We start from the raw sequence: 20,554 nt of genomic DNA on the forward strand, positions 1-20,554 counted from the left end.
GACCCTTTCAATGGTTATCCTATTATTTAGTAATCTTGCAATGTAGAGTTGGTTGTTAGGGTTGGATCATTTGAAACATTTATCATTTAATCATATAGACCAACCTTTCAATCATTTGAGTAGAAAGTGGCTTCGTGGAACTTTAAATCGATACCAATACAACATTCATCGTTACAAAGTTTTATAAAAACTCATTTGAATAATACATTCGCTAGCGTTTCATCTATACGCTATTATTGCTTCATTTTATTGCCTGCATGAAATCAATTCTGATCGTTGTCTACCTTAGGCACTATTGAACGTATGGCACATATTTTAACGTCCAATAACGTGTTCAAATATTGAAGAGTTCTATTATTGCTTGTACATATTTCAATGTACTTGTATTGTTTGATACATATTTCAATGTTTAGGTACTCAACATTGTCGCCATAAAAGTAAATATTGAATGGTCTCCTAAATGATGGTTTGTTTACCGCTTAATTACCAAATTGCTACTAGGCCGAGGAATGCTAATTGATTGTAATGAATAATTGTCAGCAAGTATTCGCTAGTACGTATGACGTTTGCTCAGGCCGAATCCAATAATAGACATTATTACACTGCATCTTTATTTTTAAATGCGTAATGAACGTGACTAAATCAATGTAAAAATATACAATTTCAGAAATACGAACTGAAATAGCTTGGTAATCCAAAATGTCAAACATATTTACATACATAATGTGTCCGACGTATTTGACATTTCATAAAGATTGCGATTATCGATGTACATATTTAATTTACCTACTTTCTTTCGTTGATTTATGATCCTGTAAAATAAATACGACTTTATATTTTGATGGAAATGTGACGTTTAATTTATAGGTAGTAAATTATATAGAACGGGCTGGTAGATCGTACGTTCTTTAAAAATAACTAAACAATAGAGCATCACCTCTTAACCGTTAGACAAAGACATAAATATACATATCATTATATTGTGTTTCACAAGAAAGCAAGTAGGCGGTTATATTGTTTTTTTCTGATTATTTTCTTTAAAATATTGTATAATATAAAAGCTCAGCTATTTGCCAATATACCTAGGTATCAAAGAAGTAAAGCAAAGGTACATAACAAAAACACACAACTCAATTTGGTTATTTAAATAAAATGCACTCAGTTTAATTTTAGTTTTTATTTTGTTCTCTCCGCTAACAATGAGCAAAAATAAAGACGTAATAAAATAACATGAAAACATGGCGGACCAATATGCGTGAAATGTCATTCCAACGTGGAATACTAACATAAGTAATTTGTACCATGTTAATAATTGCACATATTCGGTATGTACATTGTACGTATATTTATTTTTCCGTAAGAGCGTGGTTCATAGTATCTATATAGTATATTATGTTATATTTTTTGTGTAACCCAACTGAAATGAAAGTGAGTTTTGTAATTTTCTATTATTCTTAGAAAATTTAAACTTTGCATACAAAACAAAAACAAGAGATATAAATTTTTATTTTTATTTTCGCAAAACACTATCATAGACACAGGCTGAATATGGGCCAATTACTGATAATATCAACGAACTATAGAAGTGAAAGCTTCTTTAATCACATCGAGCAGCTTTTTGGTAGGAGAAAATTTTACGGGTTTTAGACACCGACATGCTAATGTTACGAAAATTAAAATTTTCCTGCTAAAATTCTGTTACCTTCGTGCTTTCACTTCTTTCGGAAGTACCTATAGCTTTTTATGAAATTATGTCACTTCTAAGGTAACGATCGAATTTACTCTGCTAGTACGATGAGGCGATAAATAAATGACACAGTATGCGTACTTTTTCCACGAAACCAACGTAATTTTCCGAGTATCTCTCTACGGCAAAATAAACATTAAACATTCCATCATACCTGCATATTAATACAATGTGTGGTTGAAATGTTATTGGTCATAGTAACGTGTTTTTATTACTTTCTTTGTGTTTTCAATTAATTTTTTAATCTCATAATCCCTCTTGTATCTAGAGCAAGTTTTTATGCTCGTTTTAGAGATTAAATTTACTATCAAAATGATTATACTCGTAATATCTGCAATGAACATAAGCTTCCTGATGTAATGAGTAGATAACTATGAATGTTTACAATAACACTTTATATTTTTAATTAAATAGGTTCATGGAATAAATGTAATAAAAGAGAATTTTTTAATATACAGTCTAATCTTAAAACGTTTAAATTAGAAATTTTAATCTGTTTCAGTTGTGTAGATCTTATAAAAATATGAATTTCCAAAAAGAACAAGACAGCAAAATTTAAAAGCTGTAACGAGAGACCTAGATATATTCGGAAGCTTTAATTTTCTATCCGATATTGGAGCGTGCTTTGGTTGAAATTGGATGACCTTTATGTAGGAACCCAAAAGAATAAGTTCATAGTCCACTCCAAAAAGGGAAAATTGACTAGAGATATGGTTATAATAAGATTGATCTGATTATGCGAATTGACCACAGCAACAGTGAACAGTTTCACGAATATGTCTCTACACTTTTTAACAAAGCTGTAGGTACCTATTTTAAGAAATTTCAATTTTTGAATTTGTAAATAGTTATAAAGACCGTGAAATAACTAATATTTCATCTGTATATATGTACTTTAGATTTATTTATTTATTTTATTTACATATTCCACACACAAAGTTTGGCAAAAGCAGGCCAAAGCAGAAGCAATTGGCGGCTTTATTGCTTAACAGCAATTTCTTCTAAGCAACCAAAAAAAGAAAAGCAGAAGGTTAAATACAATTACAAATTTGGGAAGATAGTATACATAGATTTAGTTTATCTATTGTTTATAGATGAAGTATTATTCCTCGAGCGAAGTACTACATTGTAGCTACAATTCAGCAATAAACATTTTCTAGTTTTGACAATAAATCTGAGTCGTCCGTTTATTTTCTCCACTACGACTACTCGTAAAAGCTGTATGAGGTACTTAATCTCACCATAAATATTCGGGTTTCGGTACATTTAATACATTCAATTGGTCATTTCATTTTACAAAACACCAAAATTATGTTAACACTCACTACCTAAGATCCTAAAGAAGCAGTAGTTTAGTAAAATTCAGATAATCATGTTTTTAAACTGAGAATATCTAGATATTCAAAAACTCTACGTAAAGTTTAACAAGCGAATTACATAAGTAGGTACTATATTTTGTCCTTTTAAGATTATATCGACACAGACAGACCTGTTTGTGACCTAATTCTCTGAGGATATTTGACGTCATACTTTGGCCTAAGCCCAATTTTTCTACAAAACACAATTTATGTCAATAGACAAGTAATAATACGTAATAAAAGTTTGATGTTCAGATAAAATATTGTAATACGCATAACTTTTGGCAAGTCTCATTAAAAACGCCCGTTTTGCAGGGAATTTTTCGAGCACTCTATCACAGTAATTTATACTACCGTAAATTAGGATATTACTAAACATTCTAAGGCTAAAAAGAGGCAAAGTAGATCTTTCATAAAAAATTGAAATAAAAAAAAAAAAAAATGCTAATTTATATATGAACTCCTAAGTAACAACTACAAACAATTAAAAAGAGCGTTAAATAAATTAACAAAAAGCCACTTACCACAACTATCAATACAATAAGCAAAACATAATTTAAATAACAGTTTATTTAAAACTTAGAAGACGTTAAAAGTTTACCTTTGCCGCTCCCACCGCAGTATCGATTCCTTCGTACCACCAGCGCGGTCCCACCGGACGCCGCTGCCACCACTCGCTTACAAGCAAAAAGAAACAAAACCAAATAGCACGCACACTCAAAACGTTAGCACTGTTAAAATATACGCGACCGGCGAAATACACATCGGTACACTTTACACAGTATTCAATTGATTAAAAGCGAAATATTTTCCATAACAAAAAATAATTCGAAACACAAAATATTAAATTGCGTATTATATTCGATTCAAACGAAGGTTTCGCGTCGCGAAAAACTTTTTTGTCCTTTTAAGCTTCAGCGATCCGTTAGCACACGCGGAACGAAAGTTTTCAGTAAGGTTTGAAGGCGAGTGTGCTTTGTTACGCAATTCACTGCGTCGTGAGTCCGCCAGGGGGCAGCGCTCTGCCGAGTGGCGCAGTGACGGGCATGCGCACTCACATCCCGATACACTTCTTTTGTTCGTCTCCTTATTATAAAACAAGACAATATTTTATTATAATCATAACATTGAAGTTTCTTTTAGAACGCCGTGATTAATGTCATTTCTTCTATGATGTTATTTTCAAGAAAAATACTGAGTTTGTCGTTACATCAGTCGATCATTGATTTCTTTACCATTTTTAATATATTCAGTTTACGTAACATGTACTTAGGTATATATTTTTATAGAGATAGAAATAATTGAGTTCTAGTTATGAATATCGTTTGAATTTAATAGTAATAAGACGTCTGCTTACTATCATACGAGGGTGGTGGAAAGTCAATAGTAGAGCATTGTAGAGGTTAGATTGCTAAGACCTCGCGTGAACTACAATAATGGCAAAACAGCAGGCGAATACTTACAATGTTTGGCCTCGGAGCTTTTATTTGTGCGCATATTTTATACATGAAATCAATGATTCTATGTGATATCGAATAAATAGATCTTTTTATTTAAAATTCTTATTTAAACGGAATGAAACTTTAAATATTGTTATCATGCTCCGTATTATTCAAATATAAACGACTGAGGACTTCGTTTCGTAGAGTATTTTTTGTCTTAAGAATTTCTGTTGCGTAGCACTTTCCTAACAAAATAAAAAAGCAAAGAATTCATTAACTAGTGAGAATAGACACAATCTTTCAAATATCGTAAGATTTTCGATAAGTTTATTATGATTTGATGATAATATCGCCCGAAGTTCGGTTTCCCAAATCCCTCTGTGCTAAGACTGGTTGGATCCCGTTAAGCCGTTTACGTGATGTGGGAACAAATAAACATTACGACAATCGATTGTTATCCAATTTTCTAAGTGGAACTTTGCTTGATAATAATACAAATACTAGGTTCTATAATATAATATTCTAAGTATATTGCTAGGAAACTTAACTACGCTAGTTTTCAATTTATTAGGCTGAAAAAACTGAATGAAAATAATACGATGAATATAATCTCTATGAATCTATCTCTATCTCTATGAATATAATTAAAAATATCTTTAATTCTATAATTTTCGAAAGTTTTGAATTGAATAAAATATTACATAAAAGTTACTACGTAGCAATGTTAAATTATTAATTATTTATGACATGAAATCAAAGCCTCGTGTCGGTGATTCGGGTCACTATTCGACCGGTCGAAAGATAAATTTTACAACTGAATAAATTATTTTATTGAATGTACCTAGTACCTTAGGTACTTCCTTCCCTTCGGACTTATCTTCTATATACCAACCACTTAACAGGAATTAAAGATAAATTAAAAATCATGTAGATTACAATTGAGGAGGTAAATTGTAGTAACCTCTATAATTGTAGGGTACATTGTTCATGCAGGTAAGTGATAGTAAAACCAACATATAAAATAAATTATTCGGTTGTTGTAGCGGAAACGCTACAATCAATATTTGCATGATTAATCGAATCTTTTCAACTAATAGGGCAGTAGAAACTGGCTTTTCAGAGCACCAAATAGGTAGGTATTTACAATACGGACAAACCATGCGTGATGTGACTTATCATAATTATTGTCTTTATATTTCTAAGCAGAAATTTTTGATCGGGATTGAATAAGCTCCTTGTAGGTTTATTATTTTTGTGGTAAAAAGGTGACTTTGATATATATAAACTATCTACTGTTCCTAAGCATTTAATTAACTTTAATACGGGAAATCCAAATGTAAGTCTAATATCAATGTAAGAATTTCTTGTAAACCCTTTTTATCCAAGGCCGAAGGCGAGGCGAAAAAGGTGTTGTTTTTTCATTGTGAATTCCTGTATTATATGGATGTCTGTAGAAATAGGTACCTACTTATTAAAATGTTTTTCTCCAGCCTGTTTCAGCAGAGATTTAACAGTAGGCACATAGTACATACCATTATTAATAATATTTGTACCATATTAATCTACCTACAGCACAAAGCATCATGCAATCCATGAAATATATTTTCAAGTGAAATTTTTAAATTGGTGTGATTGCGAAAGGATAAATTTAAAAGCAAAGAAATCGATCATTATTTAATATTCGGACATAATATTTAGTTACTTATTAGGCGAATTGCCTATATAATTAATTATTGATCGTCCTTTGTAAAAGATTAATTATGATAGCAGTACCTACTTACGAGTTGTAATCATTTACCTACTGGCAATAATAATAACTACTACAGTTCCATTTGTATTAGTTAATTACAGTGCGATAGTGTATAATTTATTCTTGCTTTAACTGGATATTTTAGTATGAAAAGCAGATACGGGTAGATATAACCATCCTTGGACACTAATACATTATAATGGTATCTAGGTTTTTTATTTATTTTATATTCATATTTTGCTCCGGACGTGAATTATTTATTACGTTCATAAAATAATGTAAAATTTAGGTACCTACGTACCTACTTGTATCATTGGACATAGCGCTACAGACTGTATTAGCACAGTATTAAGTACAATAGCTATATAGGAAATAATATTGTAGGTAATACTGTGGTATTAGTACACACTAGTAGGTAAGTAGCCACTGGAGTCTAGTTATATATACGATAATTGAAATTGCCACTATCTTGATTAATATTAATAAAATATACCTGCATTATAGGTTTAGATCAACATTGTCCGGTTTGATACTGGGGTACCTACCTACTTATTATGAGAACAAATAAACATTACTTACGTTAATACCTATTCAAGAAAACAAGATTAGGTACAAGAAGATTTTTGATATTAGATACAAACACGAACAAAATTATTATACTCTATAAACATTGGATAAGTCTGTATCTATTTAAAAATAATTATGTCTCTACCTAACTACAAAACTCTATTTTTAACCATTTGTCTTAAAACAATCATAGAATTATGACTAAGAACTAATTTGTATGACCTTAATGTGAAAACGTTGACGTCATCCAATCTCATTCGTAGAAAGTGCACTTCGTTTGGAGCTAAGAGAAAAGCTCTAACGTTTTGTTCAGGGTAACGACCGGGCACATGTTCTGACTTTGACTTGAATGTAAAATTAGCTCTATTTTCGTAAATATTTCAAGAGAACAGTTTCAATTAATTTTCTATATGAATATGGGATACCTAATACTTTAAATTAATTAACTTTAAATATCTAGTAACAGCAAAAATGCCTGAAACTTGAATTCTAAAAGATTTTAGGTACTTACGTGTAACAGTACACTCAGGTTCTGACTTCTGCTTTGTCTTCTAAATAAAAGCTTTTCTTTTCATACGAGCAGTAGTAAGGTAGGTACCTACCTATATATTCGTATTCAAATTCAGCTTGAAACATATTTTAGTAACATTTTGTAGCTACTGTAGTTTACATAATGTTGTGTTTAATTCTGAATCCATAATATATTAGATACGTACATCTATTATACGTAGTTACTTAAGAATCAAACTGTATTATACCATGAGAGATTCAGTTTGCTGAAAAACAGTTTTTAAAACGTATTGCGAGTCAGGGTCATATTCCATTTGTATGCAGGATTTACAAATACGCAATGTGTTTTTTGGTTTTCTTATGCGTTGCGACTGAGCTATTTTATGGAAAGATTTTTGTTTCTGGATACGGAGAGTAGAGAATAATGGATCCTAATTTTTATACTTAATATGCTATGTTAATTTTTATTCAGAATCTTCGTCGTGTCATAAGATGCTTGAAGAATTTTCTTACCAAAAAAAAATGTAGATACTATAAGTTACAAAATGCTCTACCATCTTCATTCTACACCCACGCTGTACAGCGTAGGCAAGTAACTTACTTACCTATAGTTTAATGACGTTATTTATTTCCAACTATTGATTAAGAAGATATTACCAGCCAAGGTTAGCGATTATAGTGAGAAGATGAACTCAGTTATGTAACGGATTTGAATGAATATTTCTAGGTAGTGTGTAGGATAGGAGTAACTACCTAAGCTATCAGAAATGTTATTTATTGTCCAACGTCTTACCCACATTCATGATAATATTTGTATACGTAGTATATTATTATTAGTCTGTGATAATATGCTTTATTTACTAGAGCGGTATCTGATACATAGTATCGTATTACATATTAGTATTATCTGTTGTAATACAAACGAAATAATATGTCAAGCCCTTATTAGTTATGGTATTCATTCTTTTAGGCGCACGACTTTTTTTTTAAACGGATGATAACTTTATGGTTGGTAATCTATACTAATATTATAAAGCTGAAGAGTTTGTTTGTTTGAACGCGCTAATCTCGGGAACTACTGGTCCGATTTGAAAAATTCTTACGGTGTTAGATAGCTCATTTATCGAGGAAGGCTATAGGCTATATACCATCACGCTACGACCAACAGGAGAGGAGCCACGGGGGTGAAACTGCGCGGAGCGGCTAGTTTGGTATATATCAATATAATTAATAATTATACTCAAAAATTGTCCGAGCATCAAAACACCGGTTCAGCTCATATTAAGTATATATTTTCCAATCACTTCGATTCGTAGTTTTCTCCTGGGTAGGCGAATTAATAATAAATAGTACCTTCTTAGTAAAGATTAATTATTTTACCTAATAGCAATATTCACTCGTACCAACGAGTTCTAAAAATTTATTTATTTGCCAAGTAGGTATCATCAAAATCCTACATGTGAAAGAGACGTTACTTGTTTGTTATTCGTAATTGAGTCTGAACTGTGAATAAAAACAATATTTTGCAATTTTATTCTTATTCTGGGGGTAATACTGACACGTTCGTATTTTGTACTATATAATATTATATTATGTGTGAAATACTATTTCCTCGTCGCCAATTATGGTGAAACACAAGGATGGTGATGCAATCACTTTTATTCACGGCAACAAACTGACACACAATCGGTGACATTATTTGTGTCTACCAAGTGTCTACCCTTACTAATATAAGTACTACACTGTGGTGTAATGTATCTAAGTATATCTATCCTTCAATAAGTCACACACATACCTAAATGGCGCAGTTATGAATTGAGCATTTGGTAGTAAACTGATAATAATATTAACTGCCAGTCTACTGGTTACACTTTTACGGATAAACAACAAGACCCATTTAGAAGAAATTTTTAATGAAAACTACAAGACTCAGATTTTTTTACACCAAGCCGTATTGTTGAAATAGTGAAGTTTCAAGTTAAGGTAATCAAAAAAGCAATAGTTACTCCCATTGATTTCGTCATAAATGAATAAAGAAAGATCTCCAGGAAACCGGTAATTACTCCGGTCATACACAATTTCATTTAGTACCCTCTTATAGTAATAAGGAGGAAAGATTAAATCGTAAATAAAACAAATATATTTTATGTACACACTTTATTGAAATAACATAATGAAAACAAACAATTTAATATGTGAATGACAGTATACTGTAACCGTAAGTACAACATTTATATTTATAAACATGAATCAATTCAATTCACAAAACGATTAGATATGTCGACAATTACATTGATATTTAATAAAGATATGACGAGTGAACATCGATTGCACTATTAAAAGAAGAATCTACGAAGTGAGTGTAATTACGTTAAACATTTTGTAGCACATGCAAGGAAATACATTTATCTCAATATTTATTATGCTACATCAATTAAATATGTCAGAATACCAAAAATTTCTGAGTGTATTGTAACTTACATTATTTGAATTAGAATCAGTAGGGTGCGTGGGCTTTCTAATATAAAAATAAACGCATATATAAATACTGCATTATAAAAACTGGTGATAAATAAATAGTTAAATGCTTATCTAAATAGCAGCAGTATATAAGATTGATAGATTGTTAGCAATTTGACATTCTTACTATACTCAGTCATTATTTAATACTAAAACGGAAAACGAGACGCCACAGCCCACTTCATTAAAATCATAAATTTGTTCGTATACCACAATATATAATGGTCCGGGAGCCAGCAGCAGATTTTATGACCAAGTTCCTCTCAAGCGGTAATTAGTAAAATGCATCAAAGTATAGTATTATGAAGCCTCGTGAACGTCAGCTGGAGCTCGGTTGGGGGGAAGAGCGGTTGTAGCCTCCCGTATCAGCTGACGGTTTTTCCACCAAGATACAGCCAGCTGACATATATATTTATCCACAGTTACATATAAGCTATCATCAGGTAAATTTTTGTTTGAGAGGAAATAACGGAAAATAAATTTTTCTTGAAATTTAACTTTCATGTTCGAGACACCAGCTGACGTATAATACACCATGTTGTAACCAGCTGACTATTTTTTTTCGTTGAGATATTGGGTTAGCTACAATTTGACAAATTTTTAGCTGAGAGGAAATGAATGAATGAATGTATTTTTTTTCCTATGTGCGTGGGAGGCTACAACCGCTCACCCCCCAACCGAGCGCCAGCTGACGTTCACGAGGCTTTATAATACTATACTCTCATGCGTCTGACGAATTATCTCTTGAGAGGAAATAGTTAACCAAATTTGCACCTGGCTCCCTAACCATAAGCTTATACCGTTGACTGTTCCCGGTTCACAATGCGTCTATGTGAAAGAAAATGGTCTGAAATTTATTACTATATCGATACAGATATTAATTTTAAACATTTTATGAATGTTTTGTGATTGATTGCTAAGAATTTACCCTGGTCTACTTCCGTTGGATAATTATTACTGAGTGGTAATTACTGTGAAAAGAATAAAGCGATTTTTTTTATATATTGTATAAGTTAAATAACAAATTACACAACCCTCTTTTATCCAAACTTATAAAGTCTGCATTTCTGTAAAATACAATATAGCGATTCTTTTTTCTTTTGTAAATACTCTGCGATGGAGTAAATAAGGTTATCTCAACAATTTGGTTCTTAAATTTAACGATTTTCTTTTTAATTTCAACCATTCTAATACGACAACCACAAACTCCGAAGGAGATGATTAAAAATGTGCATTACGAATTAAAAAATTCAGTGCTAACAAGAAAAAACATTTAAAATAAAATACATTTAATGTATAAATATTTGCTAAAATTGGATTTAATACTATAATATTATGGCGAAAACAGACCCTGTCAATAAAGGCTAATTAATATAATAAAAATTAGATGTAACAAAAACAATAAAGGCAGGAAATCAAAAACTTATCGGAAAATTTGTTAATTATTCTATCCATTCAACATAAGAATAAATTTGCAACTTTGAAACATGAATTCTGTTGAAACGATAAGCCCCTAAACGGCCGTCTCTGTGAGCATACATACAAATCAATACAATACATGAACACTGAGCAATTACAAATTCCTCCTGAAAAAGATACTATCAGGGCTACTTGCGTATACAACTATCCTTATTTTCCACGTCAATCTCAAAATAAAGCAATCGTATACAAATAATGTCAAATTCCGCTAAATTACGCTTAGATACATATTTAAATAATTGAGCAAATCAAAAGTAACGTTAACAATAACGAATAACATCTAGTCTAATATGATTACATTCCTTGCTATAATTATTGCAAAACTATATGAACGTAATACACATATCAAATTAACACTAATACTCCTATCAATATTAAAATTGCATTGTACTAAATACACCATTTAACGACACCAATTTAAGTAACACATGTTACAATTATTATTACGTAGAATATCTTCGGGGATAATTGAAGTTTTAGAATTATATCTAGTAAGACCGTGTAAGAAAAAATTGTGGAAGATTTTACAATTTTTAAAAGGTGTCTTACATGAATTATCCGATAATACAACGATTGTACTACACATTTGCAATGTGCGATCACACGATCCCGGTGACAAGCCTGCACAAAGAGCCTACCCTCACTAACGTTTACCGACCACTTAAGCTGACATCATTTGCACAAAAGTGCATACCAAAACGTTCATCACAGCTATAAAATTTCCTCTCTCTATTCACATACTTCTTTCCTGATAAAAAGTTATTTCTACGGATTAAATTCTATTTATACCTGTGGTACTTACATGTACAAAGCTCCATACATCGCTTAATTAGCAATTCTGTATATCAATACACAATAATATAAATAATTGATTTTATCATCTTTATTGCTAATGTAAAAATATTAAGCAAAGAACTTGTAAAGATAATAATTTTTATAATGTCGAACGTAAAGTTCAGATAATTTGCACGAATTAAATAATGATAGTAATTATTAACGATTGAAATAAATTTTGACTAGATTATAATAAATGTTGTTCTGCTTTTTATCATCAGACCAATTTGACTAGCACGAAACGACGACTTCAACACAATTTACAATTTCACATACAACGACGCCACATTCAAACTTTTCTTTTAGATTCAACTTTGGCACAATTTTAATAAAAATTCACTTATTTTTTTTTTGAAATACTAAAGGGGAAGACTTAAGGGAGAAATATGTTCGAAGGATATGTATTTAAAATATGTGAGTCTTACTTATACAGATCTTATATCTACGGTGCAAAATAATGAATTGTGGTTTAAATTAATAACATTTAGTTACTTACATATTAATATATATATTATGTCATCGACAATGCGACATTAAATAGTTTTAATTAATTTACTAGGTATAAGATTCTTAAATACCATGTACTTTTCAGCTACCCATTATTTTTGGCACATTCGTTTGTGATGTGGCACTAGTTTAGTAAAACAATTTCCTCTCATTGGATATCAGTGTATTGTGGTCTTAGTCTTAAATTAATACTATCCTAATATTTTTTTTTAATTTTTTGTTTTTATTTATTTGAGAAATATATAGCTTAACGCTGAACTATCTACATTGTCGATCTAAATATTATAATGAGCAGTCTGGAGAGGGTAATAAAATAAACGAACATAATTTCATACATATAAGTCACTACTCTACTACTCTGAGAATAATTTAGTATTAATGCACAACATTCGTAATGTTTAAAAAAACTTTAACAATCTTTGGCTTTGATCCCTAAACCAATATTAAGTATTTGTTCGACTTTAAATTTTCAGAAGCCGATACCGACAACGCGTTTATAATGAGAGATCTGTTTATTATGTACGATAAGTTAGAAGACTATCACAATTAGCAACATTATTTTTACATACCTAATGTCTTTTGTGATCATATACAAATAAAACGATATACTGTTAACGTTTGTCTTCTCTGTCCCCTCTTTTATTGTAAGTTTCTTAAAGGATTTGATCCCACCGGTTGCAAAACTGCGCACTTCTGTGTCGACGCAGCAGTTAGACATCTGTTACGCTCTGGCCATAGCCGTATTCACATCATATATATAACTATATCGTCGAGTGGATATTTGTACAAGGATTCAAGAGCTCAACAACTCTCAACGATGTATGACCAGATCGTACCAATGTTGAATGTAACACCTAAATTTGTAGGTCATTACAATTATTTTTAATACAAATATTGTCTTTAACCCTCTCACTCTGTTCGCTATTCTAACACTACGCTACGTCAGCGGGTCCGAGGTCGATTGTAACGCATCTACTCCTACGCCGACGCTCGCTTCAATAAATATCATTTGAACATTACGATCACGATCGGCACCTCGCCGACCGTTTTAAAAGAATCCAGCCGTCGATTGAAACACTTGATCGCTTAAATCCATAGTAAATTCGATCAACTCACCGATGTCGCGACGCGGCCCGTGAGCGGTGAACGAGATTCGGGCCGTCGTTCACCGGCCCCGGTCGGGCGTCGGTCGTTCAAATTTAAAAATAATACGTTCAAAAATCTTATCTTTTAACTTTCAGACGATCGATTCCGCGACCGACACGTCGCCCTCCGATCGATCGAACAGTGGAGAATAAATATAAGAATATCTAAAATACTTATAAACTCGTAACAAATGTAAACATACATTCGGCTATCGCCAATCGCTTCTCCCCAGAGAACATTTTTGTTCGCGCGTTGGATCGTGTCACTTGAAGAAGTAGATGGGAGTGAGAGCGGCGGGCGGGGCGGGCGGTGCGGGCGGCGGCGGGGGTGCGGGCGGGCGCGGGGCCCCCCCGCCGCGCAGCCCCATTCAATGGATCGGCGCCTTCACTATGTGGTTGGGCGCGATGTAGTGGTAGCCGGGCAGCGGCAGGCCGGCCGTCTCCATCGTGATCCTGAAACACCAGCGCCGTTCGAACATCAACGGGATACCTCCGATAGACATAGTGAATCTAAAAATCTAACGATGCCGCACGCGGCGTCGAGAACACGTCTAGTGATAACACTGCATTGGATGGATCGAACTGGTGTAGGAGAATTGAATCGGTGTCGATGTGATTTAAAAGATTAGCGTGATCAGATTAATGGATATAACTAGGACGCAAATTAAAATGTAAAGGAAACGTCTTACCGGGATGTGGATGTCCGGTGAGCTGTAGGATGTGGGTTCTCGGTGAACCAAAATTCAGCATTTCAGGTATCACGGGAAGTGTTTGTGCCTGAGTAGGCAGGAAATGGCGTGGGTCTTGAAGGAGTCTTTTACATTTACATTATAACACTTAACCTGTGCTTGACGAATACACGCATTAGTCAGAGGGAAATGAAAACACAATTATCGTTATGATTTTATTAAGTATGTACTAAAAACAATATCTTTCCTTAAATTTACTAGCGAGTAATAAGATTCCTGAAAAGTTATGAAAATGTCTACTACCTTAAAAATAACATGATTTTTATTACAAATAAAATTACATTGGCAGGCAAATAATCTGCTTTTAGTCACATCTACATCTAATGTTAAACACGTTCGAATTGGACCTCGATTTTATGTTAGTTCTAACTTATCGGATGAGATAAAGGCAACGCGAAGGCACGACTATCTAACGCTAACGATCTAATGCACACTAACTCGGTGACTTCGCTTGCCTTTACTCATCGGAATACAAAATATTCCGTACTAACTCTATATGAATTTTTCTTAATACCATTATAAATAATGTAAAAATTTGAATCAGCTCAATCATTGTGCAAACACACGATAATAATAAAACTATTATTAAGTGAATATAAGAGATAAACATTAAAGTGTTATTTACGATAAGAAAAAGATCGATTTATGTAATAAACAGCAAATTATTTCCCTTTACAATAGAAAAAGTGGTTTCAAAATTAATAAATGAAATGTTAAAATGCCATGCCAATGCCAATTTATTAAAAAAAATATTCTTATAAACGAGACTCAACCAAACCACTTGTTCTATTATAATGGATTGTTATAAATATAAAATATTTACGGCAACCGTATTTTCATATTTCTAAACTATTTCAATACAAACTACATCTTTAATTTAAAAATAATCAGAGTCAACATGTACTTGCAGTCACCAAACGATACTTCAAGATACTTTAAACGATTCAACTGTAAAACACTTTGTCATATTGTATAAATAAAAATTGATTTCTCTTCATCCCGCCACAGATAACTAAAGAAATGAAAGTTGTATTACGTTTATATTCGTATTACAAAATACAATTTTGGTCATAACATCCATAAAATACTAAATTACTTTACAGTAATACTTGTATGCCTAACAAATGCTCACATACCATATCCATTTAATTTAATGAAGTATAGTTTGATGTCTTTACTATACACCCTGTAGTTCGGCTCATTTAGACTCTAATACGAAGCGCTCTGTAAATTTTACAGCCTATAAGCTTTCCTTATGTATATTACTACTATTGTCACGATCCCTAGTCATTGTAAGTCATATTACTTTTGATTGTCCTCGATTTAATAATAAAGAAAATATTTGCCTTTACTCATTTTTATTGTCTCTGCGAGACAATTGACATGTGAGAAATGACTGGATGTTGATTTGAAAAATGTTCAATTACTTCATATTTTCATGTATAACATTAGTATTTTACAACCAAGTGAATAGATAAATGGTATAATTATTGCCTTGTTTATTGCATTATCATTTTTTGAGTTAACAAAATAACCTTTTATCGATAGTATTGTACTTATATTCAGACATAAGTATATCTTACAATATTCACATCTAATAACCGTTCCTTTTCATCAAAGAGATTTCCATTTCTTCCTTGGTCAGATAATTTCATAATTATATAATAAATACGTTGAAATAAGACTTTATACTTAAAACTAAATAAAACTGCGTGTCCTTTTGGACTTATGAAACATCTCGACTTCTTTGGATGAGTTCAGTTCAAATTCGTCATCACCTAACAGCGATATCGAAAACTATGACTTTAGTCACAAACGACTATAAAGTGAGAATCTAGTTACGATCAGCCAAGAAAGTATAAAAATATATACATATAATAATAGCACAGTTATAAATGTAAAACGACATAATGTAGGAACTGTACGCTCCAGTATCAGAGATGAGTTATAATAATTATGATATTGCGTTCAGTAACAGATAGAAAAATAATCATGTTTCGATTACAAGTGAAATTTACAACTAGCTGTATTTGTTCGTCTTAAAAAATGCAAAGTAATATAGAATAGTTTTATATACAATGCTCACACGTGCAACATTGTCCGTGTAAGTTTGCATTAAAAATTGGTTAATACTGAAAAGTATAAAATAATTATAATATTTTATAGATAGGATTTTATGCGCATATATTCCTTCCTTAACTGACCGTAGCTACTAATTATGATAATAAATATAACTTATTAATCAAGTTAGACATGTTATACGTCATACAATAACATCGCGTTTTAAATACACGCTCAAACTAACGCAAATTTTTAGTTTTCCTCACAGACTCATTGCGAGCCATACAAAAGTTTTAAAGAGCCAAAAGCTCTACTTACTGCGAGTTTCGGAGCACTCGTGTAATAACTTGAGCTCAAACATATTTGTTAATTATAAGCTCGACTAAACTAAAGAATTTTCAATACGTCTAATCTTAGAACAAAACGGCCGTCGCGAAGTTGCGAATCTACACATACTTTTTGACAGCTAGGCGCGTATTTAACGGCGCTCAGAACATATAGAGCAGGCTCCAAGGAGATGTTCGTTTGCATAAATAGCGGACCTAAATCTGACTTCTGATATACATATATTGTATAGATCCCAGACATCCTATAGACAGATGTTGCCAACCAGTTTTGTGGTCCCCTTCCCCGCACCCCGGTAATTAAATATGGCATACAAAGAAAAAAATAAACATTTCCAAAACATGCCGTGTGGGGTATCAAATGAAAGAGCTTATTGAGTAGATCACGAATATATAGCATACTATAACATTTCTTACACTTTCTCTAAGATTTTTTAGAAAATTTACGAAAATGCTCCATTTTTGAGTTAACTTTAAACCACTATAGATTGAAAACTCATGAATATATTTTTTAAATTATTATTTTAAATAATTAACAATAGTCCATTGTTTACGATTCAATAGTTCGTACAGTGAAATAGTTGCATGGGGGAGTGGGGGGAGCATCCAAAGATGGCGAGTATATTTTCAAGTTTATGCCAAATCTAATCACACAGAGGCTGATTCAAGAATTTTCTGCCATATTTTTCATTCAGTCAAACACAAAGACAGTGCAGAGATAATTATTCTAAGCCCTGACACCGATATTTTTGTATTAGGCCTTTATTTCTGGCATAAACTTGAAAATATACTCGCCATCTTTGAATGCTCCCCCCACTCCCCCATGCAACTATTTCACTGTACGAACTATTGAATCGTAATACAATGGACTATTGTTAATTATTTAGAATAATAATTAAAAAAATATATTCATGAGTTTTCAATCTTTAGTGGTTTAAAGTTAACTCAAAAATGGAGCATTTTCGTAAATTTTCTAAAAAATCTTAGAGAAAGTGTAAGAAATGTTATAGTATGCTATATATTCGTGATCTACTCAATAAGCTCTTTCATTTGATACCCCACGCGGCATGTTTTGGAAATGTTTATTTTTTTATTTGTATGCCATATTTAATTACCGGGGTGCGGGGAGGGGGACCACAAAACTGGTTGGCAACATCTGTCTATAGGATGTCTGGGATCTATAGAATATATATCAGAAGTCAGATTTAGGTCCGCTATTTATGCAAACGAACATCTCCTTGGAGCCCGCTCTAATAAAAAAAAATTAGGAATCAATTATGTAGATTACAATTCACATTTCGCAAGTCTCATAATTCAATCCCGAACATTTTTAAAGTGACCAACCATTTCATTACTCCTGCACTATGTACACTATATAGAACGCTTAAAATTGTAGTTTCTTGGAAAAATAGAACACTCTTTGGACCACGTTATATTGTTTTTATGCGATATTTATATATCACTGCATACTCAATTCACTATTACGACCACAGAACATAATATAAAAGAGGTTAGAATGGCAATAATTCGCAGTTCCTATAAGAACCGGTGTCGCCTGTGGGTGTGGCCAAGTCCGCGCAAGTCCGCTTACGCACATATTTGCAATTTCAAATCTAGCCAATCATAGCGCCGCGCGATCACGCGATTTAAAATGGAACGAATCATACGCATGATGAAGATGTGAGCAGTGCTCATATCCTTGGCGCGTCTGCCCCGCCTACAAGGCCTTTCTAACCTATTTTATATGTTCTGTGATTACGACTCTAGATTCGAATTGTAAGCAATATTTTATTGTGATCCGTCACTTTGAGCCACAAGCTAAGCCGCATCCATACAGTGTACAGGGTGCGCGGTGCGGGGAGCGGGGATCTAGCGCCCTAGTAGGGGCTGTATTTGTTGCGCTCCTTGGAGGTCTTGGCGGGCTCGTCGTCGTGGCGGCGGAAGGGCTTGTGCGCGCGGTGCACGCCGGTGGTCTGCACGGGCGCGGGCCCGCCGGCCAGCAGGTCGGTGAGCCCGCCCAGCGCCGACAGCGAGCTGAGGGCCCCGAGCGCCCCGCTCTTGCTGAGCAACTGCGCCAGCGGGATGGCCGACGCGAGCGGGCTCGTGTTCCCGCCCGAACTCGACCCCCCCTCGAGATTCGCCTTCTGCAGCTCCACACTGGGGCGGGACAGGAACACGCGGTCAGGCGGGCCGTGGGACGCTTCGAATGCGACCTACTCTTTTTTTTTTTTATAAAGGCACCCGTCATCACAGGGTGTTCGCGCCACCTCTGGATTATAGTCCAGAGACATTTTGTGCTTATATTTTTTAAATACAATAAAAACCTACTCTTACGACTGCCGCCTAGTTCTTTCTACGCTATTGTCTATTAATCACGTTTTATTTTCTTGTCTAAATTTACATTGGCCTCATCTTTTGAGACTTTTGGCATCTACTTATTCCTTCTAATAATTCATATTTTATTTTTGAAGCACTATTTAAAATATCGATTAAAGATATCCGAGCTGCACTGTGAGCTATGGTAACCGATATATTTGAATAATTATAGTTTCGAAATTTGTTCTTTTCACTTTTTTTTAATCTTCTGCAAATTTATTAAATATCTGTATTTGCCTTTTGAAATAGAATATTTTTATTTCATATCAAAAGGCAACAATAACACATTAGTTTCGATAAAATATCTGACTAATCCATAGGAATTAGTCATTATTTTCATCGATTTAATCGTCAATAAACTAAATATTTTTATGCTTAGTTTTCATTGTTTTTATTTAAGAGAACAAACTAAAGAACTAGGCGGAATTTCTCATTCTTAACTATCGATCCGAGACGACCGTACTTTTTATTATAATTATTATAATTCAATATTTATCAATTTAAGTTACGTAACGTGATTATCGGTTTTATATTCAGACATTCAGAGTAATGTCCATTATTTTCTTTGAATATTTTTACTTTTGGATATTTCATATCATTTTATAAGCATTATTTAAATTAATTAGACAAGGTTTTTAAAATGAAACAAACATAGTGGTTAGGGAGCCAGAAGCAGATTTTATGACCAAGTTCCTCTCAAGCGGTAATTAGTAAAATGCATCAGAGTATAGTATTATAAAGCCTCGTGAACGTCAGCTGGAGCTCGGTTGGGGGGATGCGCGGCTGTAGCCTCCCACGCACGTAGGAAAAAAAAATACATTCATTCATTTCCTCTCAGCTAAAAATTTGTCAAATTGTAGCTAACCCAATATCTCAACGAAAAAAAATAATCAGCTGGTTACAGCATGGTGTATTATACGTCAGCTGGTGGCTCGAACATGAAAAAAAAAAATATTATTTTCCGTGATTTCCTCTCAAACAAAAATTTACCTGATGATAGCTTATATGTAACTGTGGATAAATATATAAGTCAGCTGGCTGTATCTTGGTGGAAAAACCGTCAGCTGATACTTTGAAACTTATTACATAGGAGTTAGACAGAAGCATCTATTGCCAATTTATATGCATCAGCTGACTAGATTTTCCTCAACTTATTGCTAGCTGA

The 20,554-nt window shown here is 33.0% G+C and overlaps 2 protein-coding genes across 15 annotated transcripts in view; both read right to left on the reverse strand.

Moving 5' to 3' along the window:
• pHCl-1 (pH-sensitive chloride channel 1) overlaps positions 1-3,720 on the reverse strand; it is a 36,767-nt gene extending 33,047 nt beyond the window's left edge. Inside the window, exon 1 of the mRNA XM_089699826.1 lies at positions 3,707-3,720. The gene's annotated coding sequence lies outside the window, so the exon portion shown is untranslated. The remainder of the gene's footprint in view (positions 1-3,706) is intronic.
• A 10,442-nt stretch (positions 3,721-14,162) lies between these two features.
• mub (poly(rC)-binding protein mub) overlaps positions 14,163-20,554 on the reverse strand; it is a 151,210-nt gene continuing 144,818 nt past the window's right edge. For 10 of the 14 annotated variants that reach the window (XM_089699812.1, XM_089699819.1, XM_089699818.1 and 7 more), the window contains one exon: positions 18,773-19,170. In XM_089699812.1, coding sequence (XP_089555938.1) covers positions 18,891-19,170 — 280 coding nt within the window. In that variant the 3' untranslated portion in view covers positions 18,773-18,890. Of the gene's footprint in view, positions 14,313-18,772; positions 19,171-20,554 lie in introns of those variants that run through there. The other 4 variants (XM_089699821.1, XM_089699823.1, XM_089699822.1 and 1 more) reach the window with 1 other exon arrangement.

This window comes from Colias philodice, chromosome 10 (assembly GCF_061535455.1).
Source record: "Colias philodice isolate Cphi_HAF_F1 chromosome 10, ilColPhil1 Martin Lab GWU primary, whole genome shotgun sequence".
NCBI classification, from domain to species: Eukaryota; Metazoa; Arthropoda; class Insecta; order Lepidoptera; family Pieridae; genus Colias; species Colias philodice.